Source organism: Zeugodacus cucurbitae, chromosome 5 (assembly GCF_028554725.1).
Source record: "Zeugodacus cucurbitae isolate PBARC_wt_2022May chromosome 5, idZeuCucr1.2, whole genome shotgun sequence".
Taxonomy (NCBI): domain Eukaryota; kingdom Metazoa; phylum Arthropoda; class Insecta; order Diptera; family Tephritidae; genus Zeugodacus; species Zeugodacus cucurbitae.
The window spans coordinates 64,925,847-64,945,914 of record NC_071670.1 but is presented as its reverse complement, the minus strand read 5'-3'; the positions used below and the strand labels follow the sequence as shown (position 1 = coordinate 64,945,914).

General features: G+C 38.7%; 3 protein-coding genes across 5 annotated transcripts in view; 1 reads left to right on the top strand and 2 right to left on the bottom strand.

The window, feature by feature from the left end:
* LOC105213818 (E3 ubiquitin-protein ligase HECW2) overlaps window positions 1–4,415 on the bottom strand; it is a 32,781-nt gene extending 28,366 nt beyond the window's left edge. Inside the window, exons 1-5 of the mRNA XM_011186893.3 lie at window positions 3,313–4,415; window positions 1,994–3,250; window positions 1,446–1,931; window positions 559–1,379; window positions 330–496 (exon numbers count right to left, since the gene is read on the bottom strand). Coding sequence (XP_011185195.1) covers window positions 330–496; window positions 559–1,379; window positions 1,446–1,931; window positions 1,994–3,250; window positions 3,313–3,772 — 3,191 coding nt within the window. The 5' untranslated portion in view covers window positions 3,773–4,415. The remainder of the gene's footprint in view (window positions 1–329; window positions 497–558; window positions 1,380–1,445; window positions 1,932–1,993; window positions 3,251–3,312) is intronic.
* A 261-nt stretch (window positions 4,416–4,676) lies between these two features.
* Window positions 4,677–7,554, top strand: Kars_1 (lysine--tRNA ligase). 2 transcript variants are annotated; one of them, XM_011186900.3, is made up of 6 exons: window positions 4,677–4,837; window positions 5,431–5,742; window positions 5,820–6,045; window positions 6,116–6,256; window positions 6,320–7,267; window positions 7,333–7,554. In XM_011186900.3, the coding sequence occupies exons 1-6, from the start codon at window positions 4,806–4,808 to the stop codon at window positions 7,435–7,437; spliced, it is 1,764 nt and encodes a 587-aa protein (XP_011185202.2). In that variant the 5' UTR covers window positions 4,677–4,805; the 3' UTR covers window positions 7,438–7,554. The 2 variants fall into 2 exon arrangements, with proteins under 2 accessions (XP_011185202.2, XP_011185201.2); XM_011186899.3 differs by lacking the exon at window positions 4,677–4,837 and adding an exon at window positions 4,934–5,252.
* Window positions 7,555–7,627: 73 nt separating this feature from the next.
* On the bottom strand, window positions 7,628–19,345 carry Set2_0 (probable histone-lysine N-methyltransferase CG1716). 2 transcript variants are annotated; one of them, XM_011186902.3, is made up of 8 exons: window positions 19,190–19,345; window positions 17,868–19,121; window positions 10,358–17,394; window positions 9,832–10,291; window positions 9,669–9,766; window positions 9,124–9,602; window positions 8,897–9,059; window positions 7,628–8,348 (listed from the first exon to the last, which is right to left on the bottom strand). In XM_011186902.3, exons 2-8 carry the CDS (start codon window positions 18,718–18,720, stop codon window positions 8,163–8,165), a joined length of 9,276 nt encoding a protein of 3,091 aa, XP_011185204.2. In that variant the 5' UTR covers window positions 18,721–19,121; window positions 19,190–19,345; the 3' UTR covers window positions 7,628–8,162. The 2 variants fall into 2 exon arrangements, with proteins under 2 accessions (XP_011185204.2, XP_028897242.2); XM_029041409.2 differs by having other exon boundaries at window positions 17,868–18,798; window positions 19,190–19,331.
* Window positions 19,346–20,068: the final 723 nt, after the last annotated feature.

Sequence of the window (20,068 nt, the reverse complement as noted above, 5' to 3'; positions counted from 1 at the left end):
GTAACTGAGTTTGGATTGGTAAGTTTTAGATTTTTTATAGATATAACGTTATCTCCACTGTTTACCTCTCTTAAAGATTATATTGTGAAAATGATGTCTGATAGCTCTAATTAACCTCAAAAATTTTGGGTATCCTACAGCAATAAAAGTTTTTGTATATTTTATACTAAAAATAATGATTTTTACTACAGATAGAAGTTTCCCTTCTACAAAGGGTTTTTCTTCCATTACGTTTAATGGCAAAATAAATCAATTTTTCAAACAACGGTCTGAACTTCATTTAACAATACATTCGAAACAATACTATGAATACTTGACAGTTAACTCACCTTAATAAAATAGTCAACTGCAAATCGTGACCTAAACGCTCCAAGGCTGGTACACCTTCTACACGTAAGATGTTAATCTTTTCACGTAACGAACGTGAAACGGTATGCTGACCATGTCTTTCACGCAAGATTTCCAAAATATTTGGTTGACGCAAAAAGGCGATCACCTGAGGTAAATAAAAAATATCGAAATTTTCTCCAATTTTTCCATTAAATTAAATCAATTTACCTTTTCATTGTATGCAACAGGCACGTCGTTGTATTGCTCATAATTGCTAGCGCCGCCAGTGGCACCACGCAACGTGCCATTTGGACCGCTACGTAAAGTGCTTGGCGGTCTGGGCGGTGGCAGTGGCGGTACACCCGACATACAATTTCCATCGAGCGCATCGTATTGGAAATTATGATGATGCTGTGACGGCTGGTGTGTGTGATGAGCATGTGGAAAATGTGCTGAAAGTTGTGGCGATTGATGGGCAAGCAACTGATGCCTTTGACGTACGACACGTGCGCTTTCCATGGGCAAGCGTGGATCCATGAATGAGGTTTTACGATTATTGTGATCGATGAAAAATTGTTTACCCGATTGATCGAGTTTAGTCTCCCAGCATGAGGGCAGATCGCGATTAAGCTGTGCAAATGTATTTACCAACGCCACGAGGTCCTTATTATATTGATAACGTTGAAAGCACTGCGGATCGCGGCGTATACGTATAATCATGTGTTTGAGTGCAGGATTGCGATTATATATCGATAATGCATCCTCATTTGTGTGCAACATAGAATAGAAGTCGGGGCGACAGAGCATCACAACAGCTGGGTGCACAGAAAGACTGTGATTTTGTGGATTAGCTAAATTATTACTATTTCCCGCATTTTGTAAGCCACTGTGTATGGAATTCGGGAATTGATTGGCAGTGTTGTTGCATGCAGAACTATCGTTCGCACTGAAAGTAGCTGTGGCATGCGAGAGACGATTATCGCTGGTAATTGTGCGTCGTATGGACTGATAGCGTCTGTCCAACTGTTGGCGATGATGGTGCTCACGACCTGTAAATGTAAAATGGAAGTTTTTAATAAGAAATGCATAAATAAAAGACAAAGTAGAAGTCTTACCAGCACCATTTAGTGTTGCGCCGCCATTCGTACCTGGTCGCTGCCACGATGTTGTACGTGTCGTATGATCAATATAGAAAATACGTCCATGACTGTCCATACGTGCCTCCCATGCGGGCGGTAATGGTTCGGTGGCAGTCTCTCCTTCACCAAATGCTGCATTACCACGCAGAAAACCTGCAGCAGCACCACGCTCCGGTATTGATGGCAGACGCGTGTTGCAAGCTTCATTTGTGGTGCCGTTTGTGTCGGCAGCTTCTACTAAACTACCATCTAAAGCACGATGTTCGGTCACCCCACTAATGCCAGCAGCAATTGCAATCGGTGGAGACTTTGGTATTAACGCCAAGTTGTAATCCATTTGATTGCCTGTTGCACCGGTTAAAGAATTATCAGCTGGCGCTGCCAACGCGGACGTGTTGGATTGTAAACGTTGATGGCGACGAGCATGGTGTGTGGGTGTGGGTGGGCATACGAGATTTGCGCCTATTGTAGATTAAATGACATACAAATTAAACACTTAAAACTGAGTATTTTAATTGGCTTACCGACACCACCACCAACTCGCTTCAATAAACGCTGTTGTGGGCGTATATGTGTAGCAGGCGATGACGGTCCACTTCCCAAACCGGCACTAAATTTAAATTGTGACTGTGGAGTTGGTGGCGAACTCGTTTCGGGGCTTAGATTCAAGTCCAATGGCGAAGCACTGCGTGACGAACAACCCGAGGGTGGACTGCGTTGGCGTTTTGGCGAGAGCAACAGACGCGGCGAATGTGCGCCACCAACTGCTAAATCCTCGTAATTAATTGCATTACATGGTACAGCACCCTTACCATTCGACATGGCGCGTGTTAGTGGTCTGTGCTGACGTATATGTGGAAATTGGTTTATGGTCGTTGCATTAGTGGCGTTTGAACTTAAGTTATCTTTTACAGGAAATGTTGGAAATTCATAGGTTTCCGAAGCAGGCACCTTTTTTGTTGTAATCGTATTTATGTAACTATCTGGGCCAATCTTTTTCTTAATTAATGGCTTAAATTTTACTGGCGTTTGATTCATTGTGCCTGCGGGCAAATCATATTGAGGGCTGGTGGATGTGGCAGGTCCATTGTTGAGAAGTAATAAAGGAGAATTATTTGTACTACTTGTAGCGCTGCTATAGCCTTCGGTTGAGCCACACCCAATACCACCCAAGTTATCAATCCGCTCATCTATATCGAGTATATCAAATTTGAAAACATCGCTTTGCATATTTAAATCTTTTCCCACTGCCCGAGGCGGCCACGAACGTTCCAACGGTCTGTGTTGTGGCTGACGCAGATGTTTTTGTCTGCGTTGCACTGATTTATTAATGGAATTCGGCTGAAATGCGGCGGCAGCACCAAGTAAACTTTCGACTGCTGCCTCTTCATCATCCACAGCAAGTATATCATCCTCGACTTCATAAACCGTCTCGGCTGGCACCGTTTCATAGCACTCGCGTGCAACCCACAAATTGAGACTTTCTGTACCAGCTGCTGACGACAGAGGTGCAGCAGTTGGTGATTTTTGGGTTGTGGATTTAATTTTCTTCTTGGCGCCACTTTGTGGTGTAGAATCGTTACTTTGCGGCGAAAGAGTCCACGACTTGCGTCTAGCGCCACCACTTACACTACCGCTATCGCTGTGTGAATTTGTTGGCGATAGCGTTGCAGTTGCAGGCGTTTCACATGATTTGGTTGTGAGCAAAGTCTGCTGACGTTGTTTTTGTTGTTGATCATCAGGCATAATCGTATGGTTTATTTTATTGAAGTCTTTGAGATCTGCAAAGGTATTAAATATAAACAATTATTATTTCATCAATTTATTATATAGCGGAAATTACTTTTATTTCGATTAGGACGTGTTGAAATATTTTCTTCAAGTAAAGTGTGATCTTTTTCTTTGATTTTTTTCCTCTCCTGTTCTCCTTGCAATATGCAGTTGTTGTCAATGAGAACATCATCGCGCATCACATTCGTAGCTTGTGCTACCAAGAGCGTTGAAGATTCAGTGTCAATAACATCTGTCGCCTGCGGTAAACAATGTGCACCCTCGATCTCCTCTGCATCTTCCTCAACATCTCGTGCACTTTGCATTGTTTTGTTTACAGCTGTGACGTCATTCGTTATTTTAAGAGTGTCTAAGCAAAGATCCGGTTCACTGACTGCCTCATAAAACGTGTTACTCTCTTCTTCATCTCCCCCATCGTCGTCATCTCCCATCCCACGACCGTTAGTAGTACGACCTTTGCCGCTATTACCACCCTCCCCATTCGCTGTGTATCCCATGTCTGCAGCCAACATGTACTATTCTTCAATGACTGCTATTGGATTATACACTCGTCACGCCGGTATTGCATTTACGTTTGCCGCTCATAAATATTTGCTCCACACGCTCCAAAGGCACGTTTTTTAGCCATTTGTTTTGCTCGCGCTATTCTGCTCATAATTCTCACACAAGTTTATTTGTTCTCTTCAAACTCGTTCTGTTCCGCACATATTCACCCGCTATCCTCTTCACTTCTTTGTTTCAACGATCAAGTCCAGAATGTAAATTTATGGATTTTTCTAGTTGGACTAATTTAATTAAACTTCTATGCTTGTATAAAGAAATCATATTTATTTTATTACAATATGTTATTTATGATGCAGAGGTTCTAAACTTATGTTTGTGTCGTCAATTCAGCAGTTTTCACTTTTTATGTCACACTTTCTACAACTACTTCCGCATTGAAATTTTCTCAACCATTTGCCATGGATTTTATTTATTTCTTTATTTTAAACTATATTATTTCACCAATTATTACACTTTAACGCTTCCATGGAATGTTTATTAATAATTATATAATAGGGTTTGCAATAAATAACACTTTTTCTTGTAACATTTTTTATTTTTCACTGAAGCATTGCCGAAACTTTCTTTAATAACATAAAAATAGTAAGGTTGTTGGTCAATATCAATTAAATATAAACTAAAACACAGCATGAACAATACTATTGGTTTTTGGGAAAGTACTTTATTAACCTTAAAACTATTCATCGTAATTTTAGATATTAAATATTAAGAAAGCATGAAAATAACGGTACTTTATAACAAATGTAGTAGTTAATTAAATTACCACAATAATTATAGGTAAGATATTTTCACTCATAAAATAGCATAATAGAACTTAAATACGGCCCTTTCGTCTCATTCAGTATTTTCGGCAAAGAAACAACACTGTTTCGCCACGATTCTTGACATTTGTTGGCTCACGCCGATTTGTATATTTCTAATAAGAGTTTTCTTATTTTTGTACCGGATTTACTAAGAAAGTTATCCTAATCTTTGGGAAAAATGTCTGAGGCAACCGGTGAGCTTTCCAAAAAGTGAGTATAAATCTCGATATAATTGCTAAAAGGATTAATGCAATCGCAGATACGGTGTCATCAAATGGATCAACGAATTTGTGGTTATGTTGAAACACATGCAAAACTTTCAGTTGCAATTTCGTTTGTGAATTATAGAAAATCTTATAAAGTGTAGATTTAGTAATAATTCCCAAAGTTTTGATTACTTAATGTGCATTTGAGTATAAAGTGATAAAAGTTATAAAATGTACAAATTTCTGAGACCATATACAACAACAAATAATTTCTTGAAATTGCATCAGTTTCATGCTGCATTTCGACAGATTGAGTTGAATTGCCAACAGAATCAAGTTAATATTTGGTGCCAGAATGTAACAACGCGACACATTCATACCACAATATGCCTTGAAACACCAAGCAAGCGTACGAAACTGTAAGGGAATAGTTCCGGTACTTCTATATTTATAGATTTTTGTAAATATACATATCTTAAATATAAATATAAATATCGATTAAAATTTTTTTATTATAACATGACATAATCAATTTTCGAATAATTCGAATGCTCGCCCATTTTATTAATAAATTCATTACAATTAAATTGTTTTTAGTGAGCTAAAGAGACGTCTTAAAGCCGAGCAAAAGGCCAAGGAAAAGGCAGAGAAGGAAGCGCAAAAAGCCGCAGTAGCAAGCGCTAATACTGACAGCAATGCGCCCAAAAAGAAGTCGGCGGCAGCGTCAGAAGAAGAAATTTCACCAAATGAATATTTTAAGCTACGTTCAGCTGCCGTTGTTGATTTGAAGAAATCACCAGAAACTCATCCTTATCCTCACAAATTCAATGTTAGCATATCATTGGAGAATTTCATCAAGAAATACGAGAATCTGAAAGAAGGTGAAATGCTTGAAGACGTCTCCCTGAGGTGAGTAATATATATAGACATAACAACAATGTGTGAAAGGACATACAATTCATTGTTGAAATTCCTTTTCTACACAGCGTTGCTGGTCGCGTGCATGCCATACGAGAATCTGGTGTTAAGTTAATATTCTACGATTTGCGTGGTGAGGGTGTTAAATTGCAGGTGATGGCCAATGCTAAGTTATATCATAACGAGAGTGCCTTTGAGCCTGATACTGCAAAAATTAGGCGTGGTGACATTATCGGTATTAACGGTTACCCCGGTAAAACCAAAAAGGGTGAACTATCAGTGGTGCCAAAGGAGGTAAATACCGACATAATTATGCTACATTCTTAAGAGACTTCTTACTAATCGTATTTATTTTTGGTTACAGATAAAGCTGTTGTCACCCTGTTTGCATATGTTGCCACATTTGCATTACGGTCTCAAGGATAAGGAAACACGTTACCGCCAAAGGTATTTGGATTTAATCATGAATCCCAAAGTGCGAGAAACCTTCCAAATTCGTGCGAATGTAAGTTTATTTTAAATTCTAATTCTATTATTCAATTAAACTATCATTCTTTCTATTGGCCAGATTGTCTCCTTTGTGCGCCAGTTTCTCGATCGCATGGGTTTCTTAGAAGTAGAAACTCCCATGATGAACATGATTGCGGGCGGTGCAACGGCAAAACCCTTTATAACACATCACAACGATTTGAATATGGATTTGTATATGCGTGTCGCACCCGAGTTGTACCACAAAATGCTCGTTGTTGGTGGTTTAGATCGTGTATATGAAATCGGGCGTCAATTCAGAAATGAAGGTATCGATTTAACGCATAATCCAGAATTCACCACATGCGAGTTCTACATGGCTTATGCTGATTTCAATGATCTTATCGAAATAACGGAGAAAATGATATCCGGAATGGTAAAAGCTATTCACGGTACTTATAAAATTAAATACCATCCGGAAGGCCCGGAAGGTCCCGAGGAGGAAGTTGATTTTACGCCACCATTTAGAAGAGTTTCGATGATAAAAACTCTGGAAGAAAAGTTGAACGTCAAATTTCCACCAGCAACAGAGTTTAATAGCAAGGATACAACTGAATTCCTCTCACAACTTTGCGCCAAACATCAAATCGAATGCCCAGCACCACGTACAACGGCGCGTCTGCTTGATAAATTAGTCGGAGAATTCATTGAAGAGACTTGCATAAATCCAACATTCATCTGTGAGCATCCGCAAATCATGTCACCACTGGCCAAATACCATCGCAGTGAGCCGGGATTAACGGAACGTTTCGAATTGTTTGTTATGAAGAAGGAAGTGTGTAACGCCTACACAGAGTTGAATGATCCGATGGTGCAGCGTGAAAGATTTGCGCAACAAGCCAGCGATAAAGCGGCTGGTGATGATGAGGCGCAACTGATTGATGAGAACTTCTGCACAGCACTAGAATATGGTCTGCCACCAACAGGTGGCTGGGGACTGGGTATCGATCGTCTAACCATGTTCCTCACCGACACCAACAACATTAAGGTAAACACATTTGAGTTGGTTGTATGAGTTAAATGCTTATTATATAATAATATTTAATATTTTAGGAGGTGCTCTTCTTCCCCGCCATGAAACCAGAGGAAGCTAATCGTACACAGCCAGCCACTAGTGAAGGCGATCAAATCGCTGACAAGGCTAATGTGAAGAATTAGTGCAATTTGGTAATTGCAATGCTAGGCAACAACGTTTAATAAAGTGTATAACGGAATCGCAAATATAATTCTCAAAAACAAAAAAAAAATAATAAATTTATTTATTTTCTTTTATAATTGTTGCGTCATTTTGCAAATATCGTTGTTTATATTTGGTAAGTAATTATAGTAATGAAACGGTGCATTTTTTTGTTTTGATTATTTCACTTTTATTGAAACTACAGTTATAGTTGCGTATTTGTGTCGCAACTTTTACATAATTATACATTTAGTTTAGCGCATAAAATGTAATTATATATCAGAGAAACAATATTTTCGTATTCTCTAAAAATACAGCTCAGTTCACACGTTGTAAAAAGGGAATACATAACATATTGGTTTAAAACTAAGAACTAAAACAAAATACTAAGCATTACAATAATAATAAAATTGTATTTAAATATTTCGAAGTCGCCCGCTGAAACAGTAATTATGGTAATTAACGTAATTGTCAACAATATATGTATGTATGTACAAATGTGTATGCTACAATGCAAATATCGACACAACCAAATTTGCAGCTAAAAAATCTTAACGCTTCAATTGTTGAAATATAAAGTAAAAACAATACACTCCATTATGGAGTCAGCGAAATTCCATTGCTGTTTGTTTAAGTTAGAAATTCGCTTACCAGCAGTATTTTCCTAATGCGTAGCCATCGAATAATAAAGCACTTATAAATACGTTTAAATAGTAAATGGAATCTCCTTAAATTCTGGATCATTGGCGGGTTTCACATACATGCCGCCATATTTCGCCATGTACTTCTTGATGAATTCGCGGGATTTATTCTTAACAGATTCGGTAACGACCAGTGTCTGACCGACAGACTCGCAGTATTTCAGCTCCTTAACCATAACAAAGTGTGTCAGCTGCATAAAAAAATAAATTAGTAAAATTGATTATAATAAAATACATTTTTTTTTATATATTTTTTTTAATTAAATTTATAATTAAATTTTTTTTTATAAAATTATTACAGTATTTAATTTTTTTTTTTTAAATATTTTTTTAAATTATTAATTAAATTTTTTTTATAAATTTTTTAAGTATTTAATTTTATTTAAATAAATTTTTTTATAATAATTTTTCTTTTGTAAATTTTTATTAATACATAATTTTTTTAATAATTTTTTTTTTTATAATTTTCTTTTAAATATTTTTTTTTTTATTTTTTTTTTATAATTTATTTTTTTTAATATTTTTTTAATATATATTTTTTTTAAATAATTATTTTTTTATAAATTTTTTTAACATTTATTTCTATTATTATTTTTTATTATTATTTTTTAAATATTTGTTTTATAATTTAAAAAAAAATTTTAAATATTTTTTCAATAATTTTTTTTTAACATTTATTTTTAATAATAATTTTTAATATTTTTTTGTTATTATTTTTTAAATAAAATCGTATACGCACCTTGCGCGCTAGATGATTGAAATCTTCATCACTCTGTATGCGGCCGAGCGTACAGGATTCCTTGCGATATGGCTTTAAGTGTTGCACAATTATTCCCGCAATTTCACAACGGAACTTTTCCTTATTGCGGCGATACTTTGAGTCTGAGTCCTTGCTCTTTTTGCTAATAAAATATGACAACAAAAAATTTAATTTTTTTCTCACTATAACAAATACGAACAACAAACCTTTTCTCTTTCTTCTCAGATTTGCGTCGCTTATGCTCACTGCCACCACTACCGCTACTACTCTGGCCTGGTGGTGCATTCGGATCACGATGGGGCGGTAATGTACGCTTGAGCGTGCGTTTTGTTGTGAGCGCATCCAATTCGTCGACAATCTTATCGCCTTGCACAATTTTCTCCAGCAGTGGACTGTTGTTGCATTCCTCCTTCATAATCTCCTCCTCATCGGATGATAGCAAATAGTCTTGTATGGGTATTGCGCCATCCGGTTCATCGGAGTCCTCGGCATTTTTGGATTTCGCCAGTTCGTTATTTAAACTTTCCACAACAGCGTTGGGATCGACGCCGCCCATTGCTGCGGCTTTTAACGCTTCAGCACGCTTACGACGTATTTCTTCCTTACGTTTGCGTATTTTCTCTTTGTTCTCTTTGTATTTGCGCATCTCGATTTGATTGTAAATGCGATCCTCCTCCTTGCGGGGCTGTAAAAACAAGAACACTTAGATTATTTTAGAAACAGTAGCGTTGATCTATTTGTGCAGACTTACACTAATCGGACGCTGATCTACCAGTCGTGTGTAGCGTTTATGTCTACGATTTTCCACTTTCTTGTCGATAAAAGCCTTGAGTTGCGCCTCATCCATACCTTAAAAATCATGAAATAAATGTTAAGTAAAATTTCAAGATTTCAAATAAGAGTTCTAATACTACCTATGAGCACGTCATCCTCCTCGCTGCTCTCATTTGCCAGTTTAGCTTCTTCACAGGACTCGCTGTCTGAGCTATCCGCTTCCTCGGCTGCAGCATGCAATTGCTCTAGCGTTGGCGGGTGCCACTGCGTTATTTTTTGCTTCGTATGGTAGTAATAGATTTGACCCAAAGTTGTAATGGCGTATTTCCATTGACGCGGTAGGTTGGCGACAACTGCAGGTAGCTTGTAATCTTCCGGATCGGTAGATTTAGGTTTTTGCTGCACCTGCACGTGTGCGTAACATGGTGGCGTGGGTATAGGTTGGCGCGCAACCGAATACCATTGTCCCGTTGAAGGATCTACACAGAAGGGGACATCCTGCGAACGTGTCTTCTTCGGGTCCAAACCAAAGAAACGACATTTTGTTTCGAATTCTCTGCGCTCCTCGGCTAATCGCTTTTCAGCTTCGTCACGTGCCACCTAAAGAGTGGAAAAGATAGTACTCGTATATATTGAAGCTGAAAACAGAATATATGCTTTACTCACCTTGGCTGCAAACAGCTCGCGTCGCTGTTCCTTCGACAAATGCTTCATACTTTCATTGCTATCGTGTGCTGAACGTCGTCGTGGATCTCCGCTGGGCATAGAGCCTACAACCGTTATATTATTGTTACGCCCATCTTTGCTGAAACTGGGTTTGGTGTAACGAGAAGTGGTAGGACCGCGTCCGAAACGATCGCGCTGATAACGATCACTTACAAGCGCACGATTCGTATCCACCGAAGCTTCAGCAAACTGCCGATCCGCCTCGCGTTCGTGCTCTTTCATTTGTTCGATGCGTTCACGTTTCGGTATGCGGAATATCTCGGGCAAACTATTCCATGCGGTGGTCAATTTCAAAGCTAATTTCTGCAATTCCGAAGGTACCTCCTGTATACCGGCAATCTCCTGCTGTGAATTACTGCTTGTGCTTTCCTTGGAAGACTCGTCACTTGGCGAAGAAGCATTGGCAGTCTGGACACTGCCCGCGGACAACGCATTGCCGCACCAATTTCGTACACTCTGATAGACTTTACTGTCAGTGAGCACAGTCTTGTTTGCTATGGGCAAACTCTCCAACGCCTCTAGCAGTGACAAACGAATCGCCATATCACCGCCATCTTCGCTCATCCAGCCATGCAACAAACGCAATCCATGATAGTCCAAAAACAGCCGGCGGCATGGCAAATCGGCATTGCGTAGAATTTTCAGTAGATTGAGGCGTGTCTGCGGTAATTTGGCGCGCACCACCAAACGTGAAAACCGCAAAGTGTCCGATTGATTCCGAAGTCCGCCGCGGCTAAGGAATTTAACCTCATCTTCGATGTCTGGATCTTCCAAGTAACGCGACGTTTTATTTTGCTCACCAATAGCAGATTTACGCAGTGTCTTGTCTTTCTTTTCTTTGTTGGGTTTCTTTTTTCGTGGTGCTTTGTCAGCAGATTTGCCTGTTAGCTTTTTCAGCTTAGCCTTCGTATCATCATCAGCATCTCTATGCTCATCATCTCCCACTTTTTTCTTTTTCTCTTTGCTTTCCGATTTTATTTTACCATCTTCGGCACCTATTAGTGATTTGCCCGTTGCAGTGGTGCTATCATCACTATCCTCATCATCGCTAGCATCGGCCAAGTTATCCGCATCGCTGTCGTCATCGATTTGTTCACCCTCATCCGAATTGGGTTCTTCACCTATCCAACCACGACAGTTAGCCGACTCGCAATAACAACGTTGTGCCTCTCTGCCGTAACGTTGGTACTGGTAGTCGAATGTGATTTCTTCACCTGGCATAATGGACTTACGACTGAAGAACCCAATCCGTAGTTCACCATTAACAGTCCATTTCTGTGTCTCCGCATTCGGGTCGCAGGAATGATTAATGAAGCGTGAAATATTGCCCTTAATAGTGGCATCGATTATGGCATCGCTTCGTAATGCCATAAAGTAATAGTGACGATTTTTGTCCAACGAATATGCAGTACGTCGTTGCTCGAACTCATCGCCATCGATTACCTCACCGACATATTCCATAATGAATTCACCAGGCAATATCTCAATGTCAGCCATTATACCGAAGCCCTTCTTTTCCGTACGGAAGACACGACATGGTGAACATAGCAGCTTCTGAAAACGTTTGTTTGTACAGCGATCTTTCACATTACAATCGGGTCCACACTCGATCATCAATAAGCGATTCAAGCAATCTTCACCACAGCCCAACTCACCACGTTCTTCCTCTTCCGCCGTTAAGAAGCAATCACACAACATCTTGCGTGCTTCTCTACTAACAACACGCTCACATTTGTATTCATTATCCTTAATCACATGGAAGTTACTCAGACGCTCTTCCATTTCTTTTAGGAATTTAGCATTCTTCGCCTCCACTTGCGCCAAATCTGTCAGATGATCATCCAGACTATAGTGGGTTTTCATTTCGACATCGTCTTTTATGGAAAATCGCTCTTTTTCGCGCACCAAACCACGACCCACAAGCGCTTTTGGTGTCTTAGTTATTTGCTTGATGCGATGCGAACGTCGAACGCCCGTAATTTCGTCAATTGCTGGATCATGAACTGGACTTTTTGGTGGCGGTGTTGTTGTCGGCGTGGCCACTGGTGTATCAGCCGGTGTCTCATAATATATATTCTTAGTGAGTGTGTTGGAAACATCTTCGAATGATTTGTCAACTGGCGTTATGTCGCCCGCTATGCTTTCGCTCGGCGTTGTCATACCTTCCACCACCGCAGGCGGTGGTTTTTCTGCATTTTCCGTAACATCCGGTTTTTGTTCATCTTTTGGAAGATTTGTTTTCGGGCAAATAACTTCATCTACACTATCGTCATCGATCTTATAGCCACGTTTTAGCAAGTTGACGCCATCTTCGATGAATTTCTCAATATCCTTTAAAGGATCCGGTTCTTCTTCAAGTTCATTGTTTGAGGTACTTTCAGAAGTCTTAACGATTTGTACTTCCTCTGCAGTATTCTTCTTGTCCTCAACAACATTTGTTTCAGGAACATCATTGGGAGCAGTTATCTCTTGTATTTTGTCTTCTTCAAGCACTGCACCTACGTTTTCTGTAGGGTTGACACTTTCTTTCGTAGGCTCTGGAGGAGTTATAGTTTTGGTAAGCGCATCCTTTAGCGCTGCCTCAAAATCTTCTTTCAATTTCTTTTGTCTTTTTTTCTTAGCACTTCTTTCCTCCATTTTCTTAGCTAACTCATTACTTGCAGTGTCTTCGATGGCCAAAAATTGCTTCTTTTCCGACTTCTTTGATACGGACGACTTCCTTTCCCTATCTTTAATTTCACTTTTCTCATTGCTACTAGTTGTTTGATCGATCTTGGACTTTCTTTTGCCGCTTGATTTTGTTTTATCCTCGGGTGTTTTCTCTAAAGCCGTTTGTTGTTTGAAACGTTTGGCCACAGGTGTAGATGTCGCTGAACGACTCTCCTCATCTAGTGAAGATTCGATTTGACTCTCGAGGCTCTCTCGTTTTTTTATTTGTTCAGACGATTGCGATTCCTTCTTAGTTTTTTTCTGTGTAGATTCTTTGGATTTACCAGAATTGTTTGCTGGTTTCTTTGATGTAGACGGTTTTTGTTCAGCGCCAGCCAGGCTTGCACTTGGAATTTCTGAGTTGGGAGCACAATTTTTCTCTTCAATTTCCATCTGCATTTTAAGTAGGCGTTTCTTAGGTGGTGCTTTAGCCAATTCCTTTAGTATATATTCAGCTGTGTTTGGCACTTCGATCGCTACATCACTCTGAATATCATTATCCGCTTCGTTTACTGGCTTTTCCTTTTCCGGCTTTCGCGTTCTTCCAACAGTGGCTTCTGCATCGCTACCTTTTTCTTTAGTCTCAACACTTTCCCAATCTTCTGATTTATTTTGGTCTTTAGTCTCCAACTCGTTAAATTTCTCTTCGGACTTATTACCTTTTCGTTTCCTACCTTTTTTTGGTTTATCGATTGGTGTAACTGACTGTTCACGCTGCACTGGCAGCTCCACATTTTGTGCCACCATTTCGGTATTTATATCAGTGTCTACTTTAGAATCAATGTTAGAATACTTTTTTAAGGTTGAAGACCCATTTTTATCAACATTTTCTGATTCATTTTGAAACAACTCCGCGGATGCTTTTATAATCTTTTCTTCTTCTTCTTCATTTCGCTCTTCAGCTTTAACGGCGTCGATTTGCTCACACTCTCTTTGCCTCTCTTCAGTATCTACTCCCAGATCGACGTCCTCGGCTTGTCGTATAGGCAAATTCGTAGGTTTTTTGGGTTTTCGAGTTTTTGATGTAGATGGTTCAGATTTGTCTTTAATTTCTTCTATATTATCACTACTCAAATAATGTGTGGCATTGGATATATTTGCTGTTTCGACGTTTTCGACGTATGCAGTACTTACGACTAGATGACTCTCAGATGAATGTTCTACCGTTAGTATTGTAGAATCTCTCTCTTCAGGTGCCAGTACTTTATCATGGATTAATTCTTTGGTCTTCTCTTCTTGTAATGTTTCAGTGATAAGATCAACATTATCGGGTTCTTTAACGACCTTTTCCATTATTGTTGACTGCAAATTTGGTTGTGATATTTCTATATTACATTCGGCGGTCGTATTTGTAACGGCAGTTAGTGGCTCATTAGACGCATTCTCTCCTGTGGCTTCCAATTTATTTCCACTCAAAGAATCCGCAGTAATATGAGGCGTGTTCGTAGCTGGTTTATTACTCGCTTTTTTGTTTCTCGCCTTGCGACCACGTCGTGAAGGTGATGAATGATTGGAATTATTATCCGTATCATCTTGAAGCAATACTACTTTTGGCACAGCGCCATCGCCTTTAGCAGACGAATCCTTGCTTGCTTCTATTGCTATTTCCTCTGTTGTAATTTCTACGGTGTTTTGTACATTTGGCACTTCATCTTCGTCAAAATTTTTTGGCTCAGTTGTACCAACAGGAACATGGCTTGACTCAACGCTCGTAGAATCCTCCGTTGCATTGACTGTAAATTTAATTGGTTCAACAGATTTGGTAATATCATCTTGTTGCGAGGAAATGTGTGACTCAGCTAAATCCTGTTCAGTCACCCTTTCTGTTATGCCTCCATTATCTACGTCGACTTTCTGCGCCTTTAACTTCAAGACAGCCTTTGAACTCTCTGCAGCTATTTCTGCGAAGGTCTCTTCTAATGTTTTATGGCCCGAATTATCACCACGCTTTGAGCGTCTCTCATTGCGGCGAGTTGGTTTCTTTGCAGACTTTCCATTGGAAGTTTCCGAAAGTGTCGGGGATGGGGTCTTCGTAGCACTACTTCTATTCACTTCGTCGCGTGAAGATTGCGAGTCCGTTGTCGAAATTATCTCCTCCGAACTACTTTCATCCAACACATTAACTGCCGTTTGCTCTGTAACACTGGGGGATAGTGCTTGGGATTCTGTTGACAAAATAATTTTACTTCCGTCTGTCACTGTTTCTACAATATTAGTTTCTTCATTCGTCGAAGTTTGCATACCTTCTAAAGATTGAGCAGAGAAAGTAGTTTGTATTACGATCTCTTCTACTGGCAGTGTTGTATAATCGCACTCCGTTACCGTTTCTGATATTTCACATATTTCAGTGGGTAGGTCTATGCGATTGTTGGACTCATCTTGTGAAATGTTTTCTCCTTCATCTCCACTTTTAACGATATGAACACATTTCGATGGCTCTTTGTTCGTCTCGGTAGAACTATCCTGCTCGGTTTCTTGTAATTTGTCTGCCGAATCAAGTGTCGTGACACTTTTATCTGACAGATCACCACCTTCAGTTAGAGCTTCAAATCTACTCTCGACCGTTGCAGTGGTTGGCATATTATCGCCTCTTACTTTAGGTGCTATAATCTCAGTGGGCACCAACTCAACCCGTTGCTGCGTTGATTTCGTTCCCATTGTTAAGTCGTTCTGCTTAACTGTATTTAATATATCCAACAGAGTACTTGTCTGGACATTTGCCACCACATTATGTACGGCCGCTTCGTACATTTTAAACTTGCTCACCTGTTTCTTAAGTGGTAAAGTAATTTGTTTTTGTTTTTTCGTGTCGCGCGATACAGTTGGCGAGTCTTCGCTAATGTCTTTATGCTCTTTTCCTTTATAAATTTTGTTTGTTTGCTCAATGGTCATCTCAGCTGCGGCTTCTGGTACAATGTTGCTTGTTGATTGCGGTATCTCGGTTGTTTGCTCGGAAGCGGGCTCCACTGTAGCAACAGTAACGGTTGCAGTCTCAACTTGCTGCGGTGTTATTGAATCCACAGTAACGTTTTCAGTTGTTGTTGTTGCTGCGATGTTTTCACTTTCTTCTTTCGTGTGTTCCAAGCAAATATCCGTTTTTGGTGCCGTTGTGATAACGCCCTCCATTGGCAGTACAACCTCATCCACGCCAGCTATTTTTGCTAGAGGTTTAGGATCTCCCACTGTAACTTCAGTGTCAAGTACTTTTTTAGGAAAACGATGAGATCGCCTTGTGGGTAGGCTTTTACTTGCTGTTACGGAATTTAATTCAGTAGCGCTTATAGTGGTACCGCTACTTGCGCCGCTGTTGTTGTTGTTGTTGTTGCTATTATTGTCGGTGCCAGCTATAACGTCACTACAACTGCTAGATGCTGATGATGATAACGAAATCGCCGACGTAACAGCGTTCTGAGGCAACGTTAAGCGTTTCAAAGAAACACGCAACTTATCACCCTTCTTATAACTTTTGTTACTGCGATCTGAGCTGCTCTCCGATTCCGAACCGCTCGATTTGCGACTGGTACTGGGCATTTCCAATGTCATTTCTGAGAGAGAATCCGATTCGCCTACAACTTCTTTATTACCGTCCAGCTCAATTGCAATAATTTGATCACAATCGGACAATATTTCAACGGAACCTACAGTTTCAGCGGGTAACGATTTATCAGCTGGCACATTTTCCGATGTTATCTCCTCAACAGCGGCAACAATGAATTCGGGCGCAGATGTAGCTTCACAAACATTTTGACTATCTTGCCAAAAGCAGACGGAGGCGAAATTTCGTTGTTGTGACTCATGTACATCCTTTGTAGCCTGTACTGTTTTAGTCTGAGTCTGAGTCTGATATTCATGTTCAGATATAGAAGAAGTAGATGATATTTCTAAGATGACATCTTCACTTTGTACATAGCTCTGCTCGGTTGGTATTGGCTTTTGCACTTCATTAGGGGTTTCACATTTTAAATTAGCTTTGTACTCCGTCCAGTTTGTAGCACTTTGAGAAGTAAGGTTATCACTATGTGCTTCACTTTTCCCTTCGACAAGTTGATGCTGCTGCGCGTCCTCCTCTTCTTTATCTTCGGCAGTAATATGAAAGTCCAGTTTCAGGTTTGATTTCGGTAAAGTGCTTTGAGTTATAGCAATTTTATTTTTCGGTGGACGACCGCGTCGCTTTTGTACACCTGATTCGTTGGGAGAACTTTTTGTATCAGCTACTGTAGATGGCGAAGCGAATGAATTAGAAACATTCTTTCGTTTGTTGGATACATCTGTGGAATGCAAAAAAATTTATTATAGTAACAATAACACAATAACAAGAACAATTTTTAAGATAAGTACAATATGTATAGACCTCTTGTTCTGTCTATTACACCAAATATCTCATATATTGAGTAGTTGCTTATTTTTGATAAGCATAATTTACATAGATATCTCCACTTATCTATACTGTATGAATGAATGTCACATTGCATTCACTTTCCATGGCAAACACATATACATGTGTGTGCTTAAAAACTGTAAATAACGGTATTTTATGTACATAATTTTCCATTAAATTTATAATCTGAATATTTTTGGGGCTATTACAGTGGTAAACATTATTTATACACTTATACAAACAGTTATGAAGGTTCTCATATTTGGTTCATACGTATGTGTGTATGTCTGTACGTGATCTCATATATTGATTTTATACATTTATCGATTTTTTTTTAATATTGTTTATTTGTATTTTACTTACTTGTTGACTTTTTCTGTTGCTGAATGGCCACAACTGCTGGCGACATGAACCCACTGCTGGAACTAGCATTATTACTTTCAATTTGCGCTACTATCAAGCTGGAATTCTGTTTTGATTTTATCAGGCTGGCATTGAATATTTCCTGAGTACGACTTAGGCGCCTGGCTTGTGCTATTTTCGCTGGATCAATTGTTGTATCCGTATTACTTTTCAAATTTATTGTATTTTTGCCCAGAACACCAATTTTAGGTACTGACGATAAGGGTGGTGGAAGTATTGGCGCGTTTATCTTATGCTGTTGCTCTGATATTGACATACGGCGAAATATTGCCGATTTCTCCATAAATGCTTTTTGTTTACTGCTCAAATCAGCGGTTGCAGCTGGAGATGTGCTGATTGTGCTGCTACCAGCGGTAATTTGTGGCGATGTTGTAGGTTTTATTGTTTGTGGAGCGTTTGAATCTATACGAGCTTCTATTTGTATTTTGTGTGGCTTTCGATGTTTATTTAGTAAATCTCTTACGTCAAATTTTATGATCTTTTTACGTGAACTTCGCCTGCACTCGTTGCTGTTTGTTGCTGTAGCAGTCATACGAGGATTTATAGTATCTGTTTGTGCAATGGACGGTGGTGGGGATATAGCCACGATACCGCCATCAACTTCCATAATATTGTCATTTTCTACACGACCCATAGACTTTTCTGCATCAATCGTTTGATCCGTTGTTAAGGTACTCTCCGCTTGTGATGGCACGGCAACGTCAGTCGTTTGTTTTAATTGCGCTGCTTTAGGTGGCCTTCCAACACGCTTTCGTTGTGGCGTCATTTCTGACGTTGATGGGGCGGTATTCATTGTTAAGTCTCTAAATGAACACTAACCTTTTGAAAATATACACATTTATCAGTTTCGTAGCTAGCGATTCCAGGCTACCTACATATATGTAAATATATTATATTCGCACTTTGTTTCGACTTCACTATATGTTTGCGCTATATATGGAAGTGCTTACTACAAACGCACAAATTCAGTTTATATGAATTCCTTGCAACAATGTCCACCGAACATATGTGTTGTTCAATGAACATGTTTTTAATGTTACACTCCGAAGTTTTGTTTTTTCAATTTATTCAGCATACTGCACCAATAACTTTTCCATAATCGTTCATTAAAACAATGTATGATTTATATAAACAATCACTATCCACCCTCCCACTGATACTCCCTTGACCGACTCACTTCTCAACTGCAAAGAGCTAGCAAAAATTTTATAACGAATTCGTAATAAAATAAAAAGCACGTATATATAAATACAAATAATTACCACTGCTTTCCGTAAAATCTCTTATTTATAACATGCAAATGCTGAGCTCTATTAAATATACATGCGGCCACAGTAAAAATCTTCTGAATTTGTTAAGAAATTGAAAAAACAAACCGTGGCGGAGTTGCCACATTTTGATTTCGTGGTTCTCGCTACGAATGAAGAGACGAAAGAGAAACGAGAATATTCTTTTTGTTTTTGTGAATTCTAACTCAACCGGGTAACCACTACTTATAATATTAAAAGTAACTGATAACTGCAAATCTTATTTTGCAAAGTTTATTCGTAACTTTAAAACTTTAATTTTTATTTAGTGTCTAACTGACATAATTAATGATATTAAGTATTTTGATATCTTTAACAAGTAAGAAAACACAAGTATTTTGTTTATTTTCATTTTATTTTAAATTTTGTGAAAATTTCATTTTATTTTTGTTTATTTGGGTGTCTTTAATAAACCAATATTAATATTTGAGCATGATACAATTCTCTACGTACGGACAACTGCTTTTCAGTCAAATGATTTTGCAAAAAAATAAAAAAATATATATATATATGTATATAGCCAATGCTTTTTACGAGTTAGCACACCTCTCTTAAATTATTTTTATTTAAATTTAAACAAATAATACAAAAAATTATATAAAAATATACCTTTCATTTCATACAAATACATAGGATTTGTGGTTGAATAACTACAATTACATACAATTATTAATGTATTAGCCTCAACCTATGTTTCAAAAGTTTTAACAACGAAATCGAAGGTATGAAAAATGAGCACTCCATCGTTGAAAGAGAGGAAGTTTGGTTGTTACAATTTAATGTAGTTTTTACCATGGCAAGTTAACGTTTTTGAACAAAAAGTGAACAGAAATT